This window comes from Myotis daubentonii, chromosome 6 (assembly GCF_963259705.1).
Source record: "Myotis daubentonii chromosome 6, mMyoDau2.1, whole genome shotgun sequence".
Lineage (NCBI taxonomy): Eukaryota > Metazoa > Chordata > Mammalia > Chiroptera > Vespertilionidae > Myotis > Myotis daubentonii.
The window spans coordinates 33,255,869-33,273,486 of NC_081845.1; the positions used below are offsets into that span (position 1 = coordinate 33,255,869).

The window sequence follows — 17,618 nt, forward strand, 5'->3', positions numbered from 1 at the left end:
CTGGCTTTGGGGCCTGCCTTGGCAGGCAGGGACGGTGCAGGAAAAGACCCAGACGCAGCAAAAGCCCTGATTCAAAATTCAGCAGGAAAGAAACTCCTGGAGAAGTGTATTTCCGGAGACTCACAATAAAGAACCTTAAAAATCTCTTAAGCATAGGTTTTTTCCAGTAACGCATAACATATGTTCCTTTCTTAGAAATTGGGTTACAACAGTTTTTCTTTTTTGTGGTTGTTTGGTTATAATGAAGTTTCTGGACAGTCCATCAAAACAAACAATGAGCCTGTTTGAGGCATTCCTTTGTACGTGGGCATTCACGCTGCGGGCCTGGTGCGCCAGACCGAGCTTGCAGCCGGGAGATAGAGCTGTCTTTGCCTGGAGGGACCTCAGACTCTTTGTATATAAATAGACATAAGCAGAAGAATGAGTCTGAGCCAGATTGTTTGGCCCCTTTTCCTTCGACAGGCACACGCGAGGATCACGCAATTGCAACACAACCAAATCCTGAAAAGTGTTGTCGAAACACTTTGTGCTGATAAACCCGTAGGCCAGGTTCAGGTTTGGTGTTGGAAACGTGCTCTGCCTTCACAAGTTCCTCTGAGTATCATTCCAGTCATTTACCCAAGGGCAGGACTAATGTAGACTCTGTTAATTCCTGTTATGTAAATGAGCAGCATGGCCGCGTGGACAGGGCATTGGCTGGGGAGTCAGAGCCAGGGCTTCCCCCCCAGTCCGGTCCTTGCCTAGGCTGTGTCCTCTGGCAAGTCCTCACTCCCTGTGAGGACCCTGTTCTGTTCTGGGAGGGTCAAGAGGGTGTTTTCTGTAAGAGGTGGAATTCTCTACAGATGCAAAGAATTTCATTTTGACCTGTTTCTCTTTCTCTGTGGTCTTAGGAGCCTCTCCACTGTGAAGTGATTGAGTCAATAGAAGAGAAAGTAGAGCGACCTAGAATGTGCCCTGGATGCCATTGGCAGCAGTGATATAGTTTGTGTAGAACTGGTTTTAATGTTACCCTGGTTGGAAAAGGGAAAAGGTGCTCTCCTGGTCTTCCTTCTGGAAATGACCACTTCCCCTAAGTCGCACCGACTCTCCATCTTCTTTTCCTGACCCTTGGACACAGATTGCCCCTGAGCTCAGCCTTGAGACAGCTCCTCTTCCTTGTGCTCAGTTGGTCTCCTAGCTTTCAAGATGCACATGACTTCCAAATGCCCGTCTCCAGCCCTCAGCAGCTCCCCAGCACTGTGGTCTCCTATATCCAACGATCTGCCCTGTATCCCCACAGATGGTCAGTAGGCTCCTCAAACTTAGGCGGTCAAACTGCTATCCTCTTGTTTTCCTCCTCCGCTCTTCCCGGCCCAGGCCTCCCCATTCGAGGGGCTGCATGTTACGTCAGTACCTCCTGTAGATCTCTGCTCAGCTGACACCTCTTCAGAGGCCTTCTCTGTCCATCCCACCTGAAGTTCTCCCCACGTCTTAATCTGCACCCGCCCCTTGCTCCTCTCCCCCATCCTAGTGCCATTAGAATAGGGACCTTACCAGGTCCCTATTTATCATCCCGGTTTTCAATGCCTCAGAGGATGCCAGACTTTAATGGGGGCCGAATAAATAGTTATTAAAGGAAGGAATAAATGAATTAAAGAAAGAAGAAAGAAAACAAAGGGAGGAAGCAGTTTAACATAGAATTTGCTAAACACTGAGGTAGAACAAAAGGAATTGGTGAAGTTCTGGCAATGCTATCTCTGAAATTGTTTAAAAAAAATCTAATTCATAAACTCATTATGAATGTTCTTTAGGCCTCATTGAGGGTTAAAGTCGTGTAGGGATCTTGAGGAAAAACGCAAACATTTATGCAGTTTTGGAGTCTCATAATAGTAGTTAGTAAAGGTACTCAGACTGAGTTCAGACTAATGCTGAACTTGGAGATTTTTAAGTGCGTAAACAGATTTTCAGAGTGCAGCAGAATGTCGTTATTTCTTCCTAGCCATCAAAACCCGTGCTGAAGTCCCCATCTTTTTCACTCTGTTGGCAATGAAAGTGATGGGCAGGCAAGGCCGGACAGCCTGCTTCCAGAGCTGCCCTTCGCAGGCCTGGGCGGCTGGCTGGAAGGATGAATTACTAGAGGCCTTTGGAACTGACTTCTGAGCATGAACTTCTCCCCCCAGGAGATCAGTAAATGACCCCTTCCACCTGCTGCCATCCACATTTGGAATTCGGTTACATCACTGGTTTCTGCTCCTGCTGGGTGGGTTTTATAATCAGTCTCAAGGAGAAAGAAAGGTGATGGCATGTCGCTTCACTGCTCTGCCAGCTTCTGTTTGCAGGGACAGTTCACTGCGTCCAAATTAAACTTCATGCGGTGCCATTTTCCCCCTTTGCACATTGATGAGTTGGGTAGCCTCACGCTTATGAAACATTGCTTGCTATTCTGTGGCCAGAATCTAGACGGTGAACTTGTGAAATTTTAGAAGTGAAATCCCCACTGGCCACGGCAAGATAAATAAAGAATCTACAGTGCCATCTGCTGGCATCCTAGGGAAATGCAAGAGATGTCTAGAAGAAGCACCTCTTAAAAAACGGGAAAGATCCAACGTGCAAACCTGAGGGTAAATTACTCTCAGGTATGATCGTTTGAAGAATAGTGTGTAAACAATGAAAGAATTGTAAGTCGATGGGTTTGTTGGAGAAGTGATTAATTACCTGGTTTGGGGCCGTGTTGATGGTTCAGGTTATTGGGGTTTATCTGTATCAGCAGTCAGACTGGCAGCCAGGCTGGGGCAGGGCGTGGACCAGATCAGATGCCCAGACATGTCCTGAGTAAGTTGGACACATCTTTAAGAACACTGAATTATTTGCTGTCACTTAAAAATGTGGAGCTCTGATTTTTATAAAATGCAGACTTCTGGCTCTCCTTTGACCATTAGAAGATCTAGCAAGATGCATAGTGCGCTTGCCAACTGGCAGCTACTGACTGGAGGACCTACGTACTGGCTGCCCTCTCTTTTTGGGGACATCCAGACTCCTGTGATTTGGGGACGCCCCATTCCCTCGATTATTTCGCCTCTAGCTGACACTCTTGCTTACTCCTGGCCTGAGTGGCATTTGTGGTCCTAAGCCTATATTTTCATTATTATTTGCCTTCTTTTTCCCATTAGCACAAGAGGCTTCCCAATGGCAACAATTTCATGGGTAGCTAATAGTTCACAGGAATGGAAGATAAGCTACCTCTGCGATCACCGAGTGAAGTCCGTCCGCTTCATTTAATAGAGGTCTTAGCCTGGAGTGAGTCTTTAATACATGTTGACGAATGGTACACGAGTGTGTTTCTAGAAGGGCAGTTGCTGGCTAGCAAAGGCCGTTGGTAAATATCTTACAAAGGTTTTGCTGGCTCTGCTGAGTAGTATGGATGCTGGCTCAACCAACTGGGATTGGCAGTTCTCCCTCGAAGGCTGGGCTTCCTGGTAACCAGACTTGTTTTTCTTTTCTAGGAACTCTCTTCACAAGTCAAACTCAGAAGACAGCGCTGTAGGTCAGTACCACGTGTCTTGGTTTATCTATTTTAAATTAATTATTTTCTTGTAATACTTTATAAGATATATAAACAGGTGAAAATACAAAGACCACCAAGAAGCCTTCCACCCTGAAATAAACACTGTTAAGATACTGATGTTCAACTTTCCTCTGATTTGGAACTTTTGAATCAAAGATTATGTACAGTGAGGGTGTTATAGACTTTGTTTCCTCGATGATAAAATCCACTCTTGATGCAGTGACATTTTTTCTGTTTGGGTCAGAGGGAGCCTGGCAAAGCAGTTGTGATTAGGAAGGAGCATGAATGCTCAAATCAGACTTTGATCTGGATGTGAATCATGACTCTGCCAACTTCATAGCTACGACCTCGGGCAGACCACTAGCCTCCCCGAGCCTCGGTTTTCTCATTCACCGAATGGGAACAATAAAACATCCTGTGTTCATTGTGAGTATTAAATGAGATAGCAGAGTACCTGGATATAGTAAATACTGTGTCAATGTTAGCTAGTACCATTTATTTTTTAAGCTGTACCTTAATTTTAGAAACATTAAAATGATAGAAGGGAGAGTGTAGTTTACAGTCAAAGAAATACGTTATATTCCAGTTTGCCCAGGAGAAAGGTTGGCTGAGTAATAGTCCTACTTCTGCTCTGCTTTCACCTTTCCTGGTTCACCCCAAAGGCAGCAGTGCCCCGTCACGCGTGCCCTCAAGGTGCGGAGTACCCAGGGAGCCTCCGGCTCGCTGGCGCTGGTTCCTATCGTTCCAGAGGTTCTCAGGACGTAGATGAGCACATCTGTTTTGAAAAACGATGTCCTTCCTAGCGCGGGACACCGTGGTGGGGTTTCCACGTGTCTGTCTTCTGCGGCATTGCCTGGCACCACCAGTCTAGACTGTGGAAACCAGCGGCGTGCCACTGGCCGGGCCCTGTTTCCAGGGGCCGTGGGGCAACCAGACTCCAAACGGTGACGAAGCTGCAGCTGTGAGCGTGTCTCCTCTGCGCGGGAGCACACGCCGCTCTGCCCTTTCACTTTATTTTTAAAGAATAAAGGATCCCCCTGTCCTTTCATTTTACTCACCTTGTTTCCCTTTGCTTTTTAAATTATTACATATTATTGATGATCAGAACTCCTGCCCGCCCCCCCCCACCCCCCAGATATTAAAGATGTCTAGCTTATGACAATGTTTTCATTGGAAAGACACTCGCAGTCTGAGAAAGAGGGGGACCCACCCCGTTGGCAGTTGTCACAGCAGGATAGTAGTCTGCTTTTCTTGTCATCGTGCCCTGGGTGAGCTATGGGAAGGTCACCAGGTCGCCTGATGCCAGAGACCTGGAATCCTGCCCCCTCGTTGTTAGACGCATGCAAGCTCCGCACCTTAGGGAACTGGCGTGGGGCAGCCCTCAGGCCCGGGACCCAGCCCCGCGGACCAGTGAGCACAGGCAGTACCAACCGCTCTCCATGAAATCTGGGGTAACAGAAATGAATCCAGGGTAGATCAACAGCATGAATAACAGCAAAACAAAGTAAACGTCTTAAAGTATCCTATTTGTGGTTTACTTGAAATAATTGTGGCTGAGACCAAAGCGGGTGGGGGATATACCCCCAGACAAGGCAGAATTGTATATACTAGTTAAACATCAAAGAGAATATAAGAATGCGTGTTTTGCCTGCCTTTTTGATGTTTTCTTATTTCTCATCATATCCCTACTGCTACCAGGAAATTTGCATTTCTTATAAACGACTTCATAGGCATTTCCAAGTCATTTCACAAACTGAAAGGGAAAATCTGTTTGTGAAATCAAAGTATTTTATAAGCTTTGAAGTAGAAGGAAGAGGCTACTTTTGTTATTAATGAATTTATTGCTTGTGTCTTTTTTTTTTTTTTTCAAGGAAAAGGCGATTGGAAGAAGAAAAATAAGTATTTCTGGCAGAACTTCCGAAAGAACCAGAAAGGAATAATGAGGCAGACTTCAAAAGGTGCGGAAACGCAGCCGGCGGACAGTAGGGCCTTTTAGCTCTCGAGCGTTTAGCAGCCTGTGCCTCTGATCCAGACGGTTGCTGCAAGTTAGAATAACTCATCGCCCGTGCCCCGGAAATGTTCAGCTCTCTGACATTCCTCTCCTTTAAAACTTCGTTCCACTGGGGATTTTCTTCTTCTTCTTCTTTTTTTTTTTTTTTTTTTTTTATCAAAGAAAACAGAATGGGAAGAGTCAGCAAGCTTTTAAAAAAAATAGATCTGAGAGCAAAGACCAAATTTCCCGTTTTCTCCACACACCAACCTCTGGAACATCTGTGCCCGCAGAGGTCTACCCTAGAAGGGTCCAGCATTTGTTAGTTTGGGGCCCTCCCCCATGCCCCACCGCTCGGGGCCTTAGCCACTTGGGGCCTTAGCCGTCTTCTGAACTTTCCATGCCGGTCTGTGGCTGGGACAGTTACTGGGTTGTTGTCCTGGAAACTCTATCTGATGGTCTGACATCATGGGAATTTGCCCAGGCTGCTTGCAGAGGGAGCCCTGCCCGCCTCCTGGCTGGGTCTTTGTTGTTGTTTATGTAGTAAGTAAACATATCATCCCGTTGAGGCTGGCTTACATAATTGGTGCTTCCCCAGCATCCAGAGGGGGATGGGGACAGAGCTGCTTCCGGACACAGGCCCGCTGGCTCAGGTCAGCATGAGAGGAACATTTTTACTTGCTCCCCAGTGATATTACTTGGTGGTGGTCTTTTGGTGACATCTTAGTGTCCTGCCCTGTTCTCAAGGCTTTTCCACTTTTTCGTACACATAGAAACGAGGAAAGCGGACACAGACAGTGTGCCCGCTAGCCGCACACCTGGCTTCGTTGGCTACCTCCGTGGGGTCAGGTTTTTAATTTGTCCTGCTTAAGGAGAGTTCTTCTTAAACACTCTCCGTTTTTCCTCCGATACACACCCAGAATCACTTGTGATTTAAAGGAAACCTTGGATTCTAACAGAGTCTTGTTGAGGAGGAAGGAAAAGGAGAAAGAGCGAGAGAGACGGGGATGGAGGGATGAAGGGCAGGAGCGGGCAGTTAACCGGCTCGAGTAGATTTATTTTAAGAGCCAACCAACTGGCCGTCACCCCCTCCAGCCCTGGAGGTGACACAGATAGGAAAATGAATCAAGCCGGCAGGCTTTCCGCTCGCCCGGACACTCTATTACCCTCCCCCTGCAAGGGGACGAGTGGCAAAGGGAACCTGAGTGCTGCCTCTGGACTGATGGATTACCAAATGGAAATGAGATAGGGAGACTCAGGGGAACATAAATTCCAGGGCAGGTCCTGACGGAAGGGATCCTGCAAGTATGCAGCCGGCCTCTGAGCCCCTGCCCCTTCCTCCAAAGGGCAAATTAAGCCGTAGCCGAGCCTCCTAACGACCCCGAGGCTAGTGAGGTATGTGTGGGGAAGACGGGGCACACGGAGAAAGATGAGGGACTAGATGAAGGGCTATTCCCAGCGAGCCTCTTACAGCCACTTCCACTGACACTTCTCTACCCACCCGCTGGCCAGAGGGACACGCGCCAACGTGGCTCACATGCATCAGAGGCGCCGGCAGTCTGTTTGCTTTGTAGGAAAACACTCTTGAAGTAACCGAACGGTTGTTTTCCTCTGCAGCTCTGGCTGCCTTCAGGTTCCAGGTGGAAGTTGAGTCCTCCTCACAGTTTGGGAATGTTTATGCCAATAACATGCTCAGATGTGTACACGCACGGTACCTTCCTTCCAAGGACCCCAGGACGCTTCCCATCCGTGGTACTTATTGTACTGATTTTCGGAGGAGTAGCCATCAGGTAGCGTAGCAGGAGTCCAGGGTTTCTCAGGCCGCACCACAGCCGGCTCTGTGACCTTTCTCTGTCACAGCAGAAAGCTCTCTCCCACTTTTTCCCAAAATATTTTCTTCTCGTTCATATTCATAATGGGAGAACATAGGGGACCCTCAGTCGAAGAGGCAAGGCTGCTTGTCTGCTGTCGCTGGGTCTTGAATTAGGTCTCTGCCCACCTCTTGCTCCCTGTGGGCTTTCTCCCAAAACTCCTTCACTAGACCCCGCGTCACAAATGCTCTGATTTGTTTCATGGTAACATCCATATGTTCTGGGTACTTGTTTCCCAATGAGACGGGCTCATTGGCGTCCTACAGAGCAGCCCATGACTGCTCCTGCTGCTCCGTCAGGGATGGACGTCACTGGACGTGCCTACAGTCTGCCTTATTTTTGAATGATGCACTTTCAAGCTTGGCATTCTGATTACCTTTCTTGTTTTCATTCAATCTCTAGGAGAAGATGTGGGCTATGTTGCAAGCGAGATAACAATGAGCGATGAAGAGCGGATTCAGCTGATGATGATGGTCAAGGAGAAGATGATCACCATTGAGGAGGCACTGGCCAGGGTAAGGCTGCAGGGGTTCGGTTCACAGCCTCCTCAGGCTTAGAAAGGTTGGGGGCCTTCTGTAAACCAAATGTTTGTGTCTGTCCCTCCGCCAAATTCACATGTTAAATCCTAACACGTGATGGTATTTGGAGGTGGGGCCTTTGGGAGGTGATTAGGTCATGACATTATAAAAGAGACCTTAGAAAACCCAGCCAGTGTGGCTCAGTAGTTGAACGTCCACCTATGAACCAGTTTGATTCTAGGTCAAGGCACATGCCCAGATTGCGGGCTCAATCCCCAGATGGGGGTGTGGAGGAGGCAGCTGATCAATGATTCTCATAATTGATATTTCATCTCTCTCTTCCCCTTTCTCTCAAATCAATTTATATATATATATATGTATATATATATATATATATATATATATACTAGGGGCCCGGTGCACGAAATTCGTGCACTGGGTGTGTGTGTGGGGGGGGAGTGTCCCTCAACCCAGCCTGCCCCCTCTCACATACTGGGAGCCCTCAGGCGTTGACCCCCATCACCCTCCAATCGCAGGATTGGCCCCTTGCCCAGGCCTGACGCCTCTGACAGAGGCTTCAGGCCTGGGCAGGGGACCCTCATTTCCCCCCATCACTGGTTCTGCCTCCAGACCCCTCCGATTGCTGGCTCTGCCCCTTGCCCAGGCCTGATGCCTCAGCCAGAGTCGTAGACCCCCATCACCCTCTGATCACCTGATCGGCCCCTTGCCCAGGCCTGACGCCTCCACCAGAGGTGTCAGGCTTGGACAGGGGACCCCCATCTCCCCCCGATCACTGGCTCTGGCCCCCGCCCAGGCCTGAGGCCTCTGGCCCAGGAATCATGCCTGGGCAGGGGACCCCCATTTCCCTCTGATTGCTTGCTCCACCCCCCGCCCAAGCCTGACGCCTCTGACCCAGGCTTCAGGCCTGGGCAAGGAGACCATCATATAACCCCAATCCCCAGCTCAGCCCCCCGCCCAGGCCTGATGCCTCGGCCAGAGGAGTTGACCCTCATCACCCTCTGATCACCAATCACCGGATCGGACCCTTGACCAGGCCTGAGGCCTCCGGCAGAGGTGTCAGGCCTGGGCAGGGGACCCCCAGCTCCCTGCGGTTGCAGGCTCCGCCCCTGCCCAGGCCTAACGCCTCTGGCTGAGGCGTCCGGCCCGGGCAGCGGGAACCCGCAGCTGCAGCGGCCCCGCGATCGTGGGCTCCGCTTTAGGCCCAGGCAAGGGACCCCTAGCTCCCGGGACTGCCAGCTTCGACCGTGTCCAGCTCCCATCGCTGGCTCCACCCCTACTTCCTGCTATCACTGGCCAGGGCATAAAAGGCGCCTGATTCTCCGATCATGGCTGGGGGGCAGGGCAAAGGCGGCCCTAGGGCCGCCTTTGCCCTGCCCCCCAGCTCTTAGCTGCCCCCTGGGTTTCCGATCACAGTCAGTGGCAGGGGGCTTCTTCCTGCTTTCCCTTTCACCTCCCTGCATTGTGCCTACATATGCAAATTAACCGCCATCTTGTTGGCAGTTAACTGCCAATCTTAGTTGGCAGTTAACTGCCAATCATAGTTGGCAGTTAATTTGCATATAGCCCTGATTAGCCAATGAAAAGGGTATCGTCGTACGCCAATTACCATTTTTCTCTTTTATTAGTATATATATATATATATATATATATATATATTTAAAAAAGAGGCCCCAGAGAGCTTCCTCACCCCTCCCACCTTGTGAGGACACAGGGTGAAGACAGCTGTCCATGAACCAGGAGGCGGGCTCTCACCAGACACTAAATTTGCCAGCACTTTGGTCTTGGAATTCCCAGTCTCAGGAACAGACATTTCTGTTGTGTATAAGCCACCTCATCTATGGTAATATGTTATAGCAACATGAACAGACTAAGACAGAGCATCAAAGAGCATAGGAATATGTTATTCAGAGCAGTATTTTGATTATACTTTGGTGGTCATCAGGTACCCATCTTATCAGACAAAATATTGATTCCATTCTATGTGCTTAATATAAGCATTCCATGTTGTAAGATGAAATTTCCATATTCAAGGAATACACGAATGAATGAATGGCACATATATTTGGGCTATGGACCATTTAACGAGGAAAATGACTGGCAGCCTTTGCAAAATTCACAAGCCTGGTAAAAAGATTGATAATAATGTAAAGATAAAAATTAAGTAAAAACTAAAGAAAATTAAATATTTTACAACCATTATAAAAATCAGTTCTATAAGATACCTTCACAAATTACATTTTGAATTTTAAAACTTAAGCTTTATATACACCTTAACATTTTGCTTACATCGGGCTGTGTTTCTCCCACTGCCAGAGACGTGGAGACCCCTGCGTAGACTAGAATAACCCAGCCTCAGGGGAGAAGCTTGTCTCTGTGCCATTTGGAGTTGGGTGATCCCCCAGTACATCCTTATATTGGAGAAATTTTGACTATTTTAGATGCAGTTGGCCCACTATGCTTTGTTTATATGAATTCGATCTCATTGATAGGTATTTTCGCACTGTGAAGTATATAGCCATGATTCATACCCCTGAAAACCGAGTTTTCAGGAAACACTACTGTAAACTTCATAAACTTTTGAAGAGAATGAAGTGTATGAAGCAACTCAAAGTGTATTTTTTTGAGTGTGTAATTTAAAAAGGTAGCAACTTCACTTATGTTTTTTATATTTTATTAACGGAATGAATAGTTTAATAAAATCTAGTGGCATTTCATACAGTTTCTAATAGTTTTATTATAGATACTCAATATAGGTGCTTTAAAGAAAACCAGCTCAAAAATAAAAGTCAAGCTCATTAATTAAAAAAAATGTTTAGGGGGAATCTAGGTAATTGGTGTACTAACACAATTTCCGGGTGCTAATTTTAAGAGCACACATAGCTCTTTGCAAGTAAATTTATGGTATTCAAATCATGGGCTAGTTCCAGAAGGCTTAAAAGCCCATGAGATATTTGGAAACCACAGTTTATTCACTTACCTGGGTAGTTTTGTGGTGTGTGAGTGAGGATGGGAGAGTGCGGAATAAACTCACTTTAAAGCTTTGGATGAAAGAGAACATGATTATTTTGGTGTGATGGTCCCAGCAATGATTGAGCTATGTTGTAGAGAAATACGTTTGTTGACATTTTAATGGGGAGAATTGTCTGTAGGAAATAAGAGATCTGTAACCATGATTTAATAATCATATTTTCTAAAAAACAATATAATACTAAAGATTGCTCATGTGATTTGATCTAGTGACTAAATATTACACAGTTATTTATCTGATATATGTGTCTGATAAATATGTGTCCACAAGGTCACATCTGTGTGAGAGTTCAAAATAAAGTCCTTAAGATACACACACACACACACACACACACACACACACACACACACACACACACATATATATATATATATATATATATATATATATATAGAGAGAGAGAGAGAGAGAGAGAGAGAGAGAGAGATTTTAAATATACTTTATTGATTTTTTACAGAGAGGAAGGGAGAGGGATAGAGAGTTAGAAACATCGATGAGAGAGAAGCATTGATCAGCTGCCTCCTGCACACCCCCTACTGGGGATGTGCCTGCAACCAAGGTACATGCCCTTGACCGGAATTGAACCCGGGACTCTTCAGTCCCCAGGCCGATGCTCTATCCAGTGAGCCAAACCGGCTAGGGCAAGATATATATATTTTAAAAGAGTCCTTGAGTTCTGCTAGTGTGGCACAGTGGTTAAGTGTCAACCCATGAACCAGGAAGTCACAGTTCAATTCCTGGTCAGGGCACATACCCTGAGTTGTGGAATCAATCCCCAGTAGGGGGCATGCAGGAGGGAGCATGCAGGAGGCAGCCTATCAATGATTCTCTCTCATCATTGATGCTTCTTTCTCTCTCCCTCTCCCTTCCTCTCTCTGAAATCAACAAAAACATTTAGGAAAAAAAAGTTCTTGATGTTTGTTACTGACTTGACTGATGTTTTGGCATTGTGAACTTTTCTTAATGCCAGTGTCTTACATCAACTTCCTAGAATCAGAGCCTGAATTGAGGATTTTTATGTGCATGATTTATTGAGAAACTTCTAAGTGCTGAGAGAGGGAAGCAGAGAAAGAAGCTGGACAGAGATGGGATTTCAGGGGAAGTCTAGCCTCAGCCTGATTCCTTAGGGAGTGGGGAGCCCTGGAAGGTGAATTACGTTATAGAACTTGTCCTGCCGGAGAAAAAGAGGTTATAAACTGATGGGGGAGCAGGGAGCAGGGAGCAATCAGCCGTCAGCAGTCTTCTACGCATCTCTGGGGAAACAGCTCCTCATGGGGAGACAGCCACACACAGAGATGCCCCAGATAGGGGATAGGTGAATAGTTTTGTAAAGGGAGTCTGGGCATCTGGTATACCAGAGAACCACTTGATGAACTGGGAACCTGTATATGTTTTTGAGTTATTTCCTTGCAGCAGCTATTGGAGCATCAGTCACAGTGATTTTGACAATTAGAGAGGCTTATGGAGAGCAACAAAGTGATTGAAGTTTCCTTTTAATAGATCCCAGGGGGTGAAATCGGAAAGGATTTATCTCAGAGAAGAAGCAGAAAAGAGTTTAATCACTTTTCTCAAGTATATGAGGGATTATTAAACAGTACATCTTCAGGATGCACTGAAGAGTGTTTTATTTTGCTTTACCTCAACTGAGGGCAGAATAAAAGGAAATGAATTAAAATTGCAGCTGGAGGGGATTTGGAGGAGATATAATACAAATGTTCTTCCAATAAGCACTCTTAGAAATGGGAACATTTTAGAATATCTCTCCCTACAGGTCTTTAAGACAGAATAAGCATTACTCTACTAACGATGGCCATTCCCTTTAAGAATTGTGTCATAGACTTCAAGTATAAGAAAACTATAAGACTAGGAAAAATAGGATGTAAGAGAGTATTTCCTCCTCAGACACACACACACACACTTTAAAATGTCATTATTTAAAAAATTCTTGGAATTAAACTAACAACTTATAAATTTTATTATATATATATTTATATATATTCTCAATTGAAATGATCAGTTGTTTCTTCTTCATGAAATTATATTTAACTCAACACTTCTTAAGGAGCAAAATGGAATATAAAAATATAATTATAAATAAAACCAGGTGGACTTTTTTCCTATAAAATGTACTTTAAAATTTTTAGAGATTGTATTTTGTAGCAGGATCACTAATAAAACACATAGCCTGTTGAAATTAGGATAACTATAAAAAATAAGTGGCCAATTTGGAATCTATATTAGAAGAAATACAGTACTCTTAGACCCCAAAGTAAATGATGGAAATGAACAGATAGCAGAAGAAAAATATTAATTCTGTTTATGATTGACTAATTAGGAATTTGTCTTGTTTTTAAAGATTAAGTTTATTTAATGGCTCCTAGGAGTCTAGGCTAAGGCTGAGTATAAAAGTAGAGCATAAGCCCTGGCCAGTTGTTCAGTGGTTAGAGCGACAGCCATGCACTGAAGGGTCACTGGTTCAATTCCTGGTCAGGGGCATGTACCCGGGTTGTGGGTTTGCTCCCCACCCAGGGTTGAGGCATGTGTGGAAGGGAACCAATTGATGTGTCTCTCTCACATCGATGTGTTTCTCTCTGTCTCTCCCTCTCTCTCCCTCCCTCCCTCCCTCCCTTCCTTCTACTCTCTCTGAAAAGCAATGGAAAAGATACCCTCTGGTGAGGATTACAAAAAAAAGTAGAACACAGACTTGGAGTAAATAAGTAACCCAGGTTGCTCAGGTGGCTGCTATCCTGATAATACAGTGAGAAATCAGCATTGCAGAAACCAGTATATCAAGCATTCTGGTACATAATGTAAACATTCTACAAAGATTAGAACAATACTAATGCAATGCCCTAAAGTACTAGAAAGATTAAAATGAGATTACTGCCCCTGATAGCAGAAGTGCAAATGCCTAGAGTCAGTGTGAGCTATCCTTTATCGGAGACCAGGTGATAATAAGGCTATGGTAATGCGTCTCTTGCACAGGAGCAGTGTGCTAAGAGCTTCCCTGTCTTCTTAATTCTGGTAGCGTTCCTGTGAGATGGACTCACTGTCATGCCCATTTTCCTGATGGAAGAACTGAGGCACAACTCCCAGCAGCTAAGCTCTTGCTCTTTAATCAATACTGTCTGCCTCCGCCTGGTCCAGCTCCTGTCACATGTGCCCACATAAAGATTGTCATAGCAGAGGTGATGCTTTGCAAAGCAGCTGGAGGGACATTGTCAGTTTGGTGGCTTTGCCATGTCCACGGAGCCCCAGTGGTTGAGGGCAGTGTGACACGGTCTCCTGGGCTGTCAGGTCAGATGTTTCCATTGTTTGGTGGCTTTATTCATGGAACAAGATTTGATCAGTGCCTTAAATTCATATATAAAAAGTGCTTTCTAGTAAAATTTTAATGCAGTGACAGTTTCATTGTAGCATGTAGCAGAGTTAAATTTCTGTGTGTTTTATGAAAACACACCTGGAACTTTTCACATTTGCCAATTTTCTATAATATTTCACTTGTCTTTTTGTGTTTTTAAAAAAGTAGTTTCTAAACGCCAACTCTCAATGTCTCTGCACATATTCCAGATCCGTTGTTCTTTTCCTGTCACCCACAAGGGTCCCCAGTAAATCCCATCGTATTTATTAGGTGTTAACATTGAACTGGTCACTTAACCAATCTAGAACAAGAAGAACAAATGATTTTAAAATATCAGTTTCAGGCTTTCACTGCTTTGTTCAAATGTTCATAGTCTACTGTATTGTGTCTTCTACAAAGAGAGGTAATTCAGAGGTCGAACAGCAAACAAATTTTGCTATAAAATTTACATTGAACTGTGAGAGATGAGTTTTGATGTCAAGGGAGGAAATCGAGGTTCTTTTTGGAAGACAGAATACAAAGAGTCGGTGTGGCTGTTGCTTTAAGTCAGATGAAAAGCCACAGGGCAGGGCGTGGGTCTTTCTTTTGGTTTTGTGAACCTGGCCTTTGGCTGGCTTGCACTTTGTCACGTATGGTGGCACGAGGAAGGTGCCACAGTGTTCTCTCTGCTGCTTGGTAGACAGTGTCGGCGATTATTTCCATTTCAATCTTCTTTTTCCTCTCGTGGCAGCTCAAGGAGTACGAGGCCCAGCACCGGCAGTCAGCTGCCTTGGACCCTGCCGACTGGCCGGAAGGCTCTTACCCCACATTCGATGGCTCCTCAAACTGCAATGTAAGTTTGCTTTGTCTTTGAGCATCCTGACCACCTCTAGTGAAGAGGGACGGCCTATGCATTTCAGCCTTGCAATGACTTCCAGCAGTTAACTCCCACCAGGACCTGAAAAGGAGTGGATCTTCCTACATGTTAACCTAGTGTTCTTTACCCAGTGGAAACTCATCTAGTCAGAATTGGACTATCCCTGCTGTTTTTCTTTTCTAATTGTAGTAACGTACACATAACTTAGAACTTACCATTATACGCATTTTTAAGTGTTTGTTTCAGTAGCATTACGTGTATTCGTGTTGCTGTGCAACCAGCACCACAGTCCACTTCCAGAGCTTGTTCATCACCTAAAATAGAAATCCCATAACCATTAAATAATTACTTCCTCTCCTCCTCTCCCCGCAGCCCCTGGGAAGCGCCATTCCACTTTCAGTCTCTGAATGTGACTATTCTAGGTTCCTCATATAAGTGAAATTATAATATATTTGACCTTTTGGGTCTGGTTTATTTCACTTAGCACAATGTTTGCAAGGTTCATTTATGCTGCAGCATATACTTCATTCCTTTTGGTGGATGATTAAGTGGAATACTGATTCTGCTGTACATAAAAACTGCATTTTGGTTATCCATTCATCTGTTGATAGACACTTGGAGGTTTCCACTTTTTGGCTGTTGTGAATAATGCTGCTCTGATCATTGGTATGCAAGTATCTGTTTGAGTCTGCTGTCAATTCCTTTGGGTATATACCTAGCATTGGAATTTCTGAATCAGAAGGTAGTTCTGTGTTTAACTCTTTTGAGGAACCTCCAAACTGTTTTCCATAGGACTAGGCCATTTTACATTCCTGGCAGTAATGTGTGAAAGTTATAATTTATCTACTCCCTTCCCCTATTTTTGGATAATAATCATCCAATGGATGTGAACTAGTATCTCATTGTCATTTTGATTTTCATTTCCCTAATGACTAAGATGTTGATTATTGTTTTACGTGTTTATTGGCCATTTGTATATCCTTGGAGGAATGTCTATTCAAGTTCTTTGTCCATTCTTGAATTGGGTTTTATTTTGTTGTTGGTTGTTAAGTTGTAGCAGTTCTTTGTATATTCTGGGTGTTAAGCTCTTATTGGATACACGATTTGTAAATATTTACTTCCATTCTATGGGTTGCCTTTTCATAGTCTAATTTGTACTTTTCTTTTGTTGCCTATACTTTAGTATCATATCCAAGAAATCATTGCCAAGTTTAAGGTCATGAAGGCTTTCTCCTATATTTTCATTTAAGAGTTTTATAGTTTTAGCTCTTGAAGTTTAGTTCTTTGACCCGTATTCTGTTCATGTTTACATATGATGTAACATATGGGTCCAGCTACATCCTTTTGCAGGTAGGTATCCAGTTTTCCTGAACCATTTTTTATTTTAATTTTTTATTGATTTCAGAGAGGAAGGGAGAAGTAGAGAGAGAGAGAAACATCAATGATGAGAGAGAATCATTTATTGGCTGCCTCCTGTACAACCCCCACTGGGGATCGAGCCCACAACTCAGGCATGTGCCTTTGACCGGAATCGAACCTGGGACTCTTCAGTCTGCAGGCCGGCACCCTAGCCCAGTGGTCGGCAAACTCATTAGTCAACAGAGCCAAATATCAACAGTACAACGATTGAAATTTCTTTTGAGAGCCAATTTTTTTAAACTTAAACTATATAGGTAGGTGCATTGTTATTAACTTAATTAGGGTACTCCTAAGGCTTAGGAAGAGCTGCACTCAAGGGGCCAAAGAGCTGTATGTGGCTCGAGAGCCGCAGTTTGCCGACCACTGGGCCAAATCAGCTAGGGCGAGAATTTTACTTTTCATTTTTCATTTTTGTGGCTTATTATTCATGCTGTTTTAATGTGACCAAAACAGTGCTTCTTAAACTACAAGTTCCACAGGGATTTTAGGAATTAAAATTCCAATGTTTCAAGTCTGCATTTCATGGTGCCATCATCAAACTGGCAAGTCTTCTGTTATGGACTAGTTTTGTTTGTTAGGGCATCTGTTTCTTAATATCTGGAAGCAACTCTACCTTCACATAGTCAGCCTCTTTCTTCTGTCTGTGATCCACATAGCCAGTCGTATTTCAACAACATACCTTTTTCCTTGCAAGCCTGTGTTTTTAAAAAGGCTGACTGTTTCCTGGTTCTATCCTATACATTCCAAAGTTTTTGGATGTGATCGTGCTTTAAATCAAATTCTCCACTCTCGCCTGTCACCTCCTCTCCCAGTAGTCTCCACTCCAGCCACATTGGACCCTGCATGCGTTACTGAATGCAGCTTGTATTTTCACGCTTTCTGTTTTCGTTCAGGCAGTTTCCTCGGCCTAAAATGTATTCCTTCAAATTGCAGGTGAAAATTTATGCATCCTGCAAAGTGGAGCCAAACTGCCTATGGAACTTCTTTTAACCTCCTCATGTAGAGTTGAT

General features: G+C 44.7%; 1 protein-coding gene across 7 annotated transcripts in view; it reads left to right on the top strand.

Moving 5' to 3' along the window:
* SASH1 (SAM and SH3 domain containing 1) overlaps positions 1–17,618 on the top strand; it is a 220,390-nt gene that overhangs the window by 144,344 nt on the left and 58,428 nt on the right. For 6 of the 7 annotated variants that reach the window (XM_059700636.1, XM_059700633.1, XM_059700638.1 and 3 more), the window contains 4 exons: positions 3,483–3,523; positions 5,416–5,502; positions 7,808–7,920; positions 15,064–15,165. In XM_059700636.1, coding sequence (XP_059556619.1) covers positions 3,483–3,523; positions 5,416–5,502; positions 7,808–7,920; positions 15,064–15,165 — 343 coding nt within the window. The remainder of the gene's footprint in view (positions 1–3,482; positions 3,524–5,415; positions 5,503–7,807; positions 7,921–15,063; positions 15,166–17,618) is intronic. The other variant, XM_059700635.1, reaches the window with a different exon arrangement.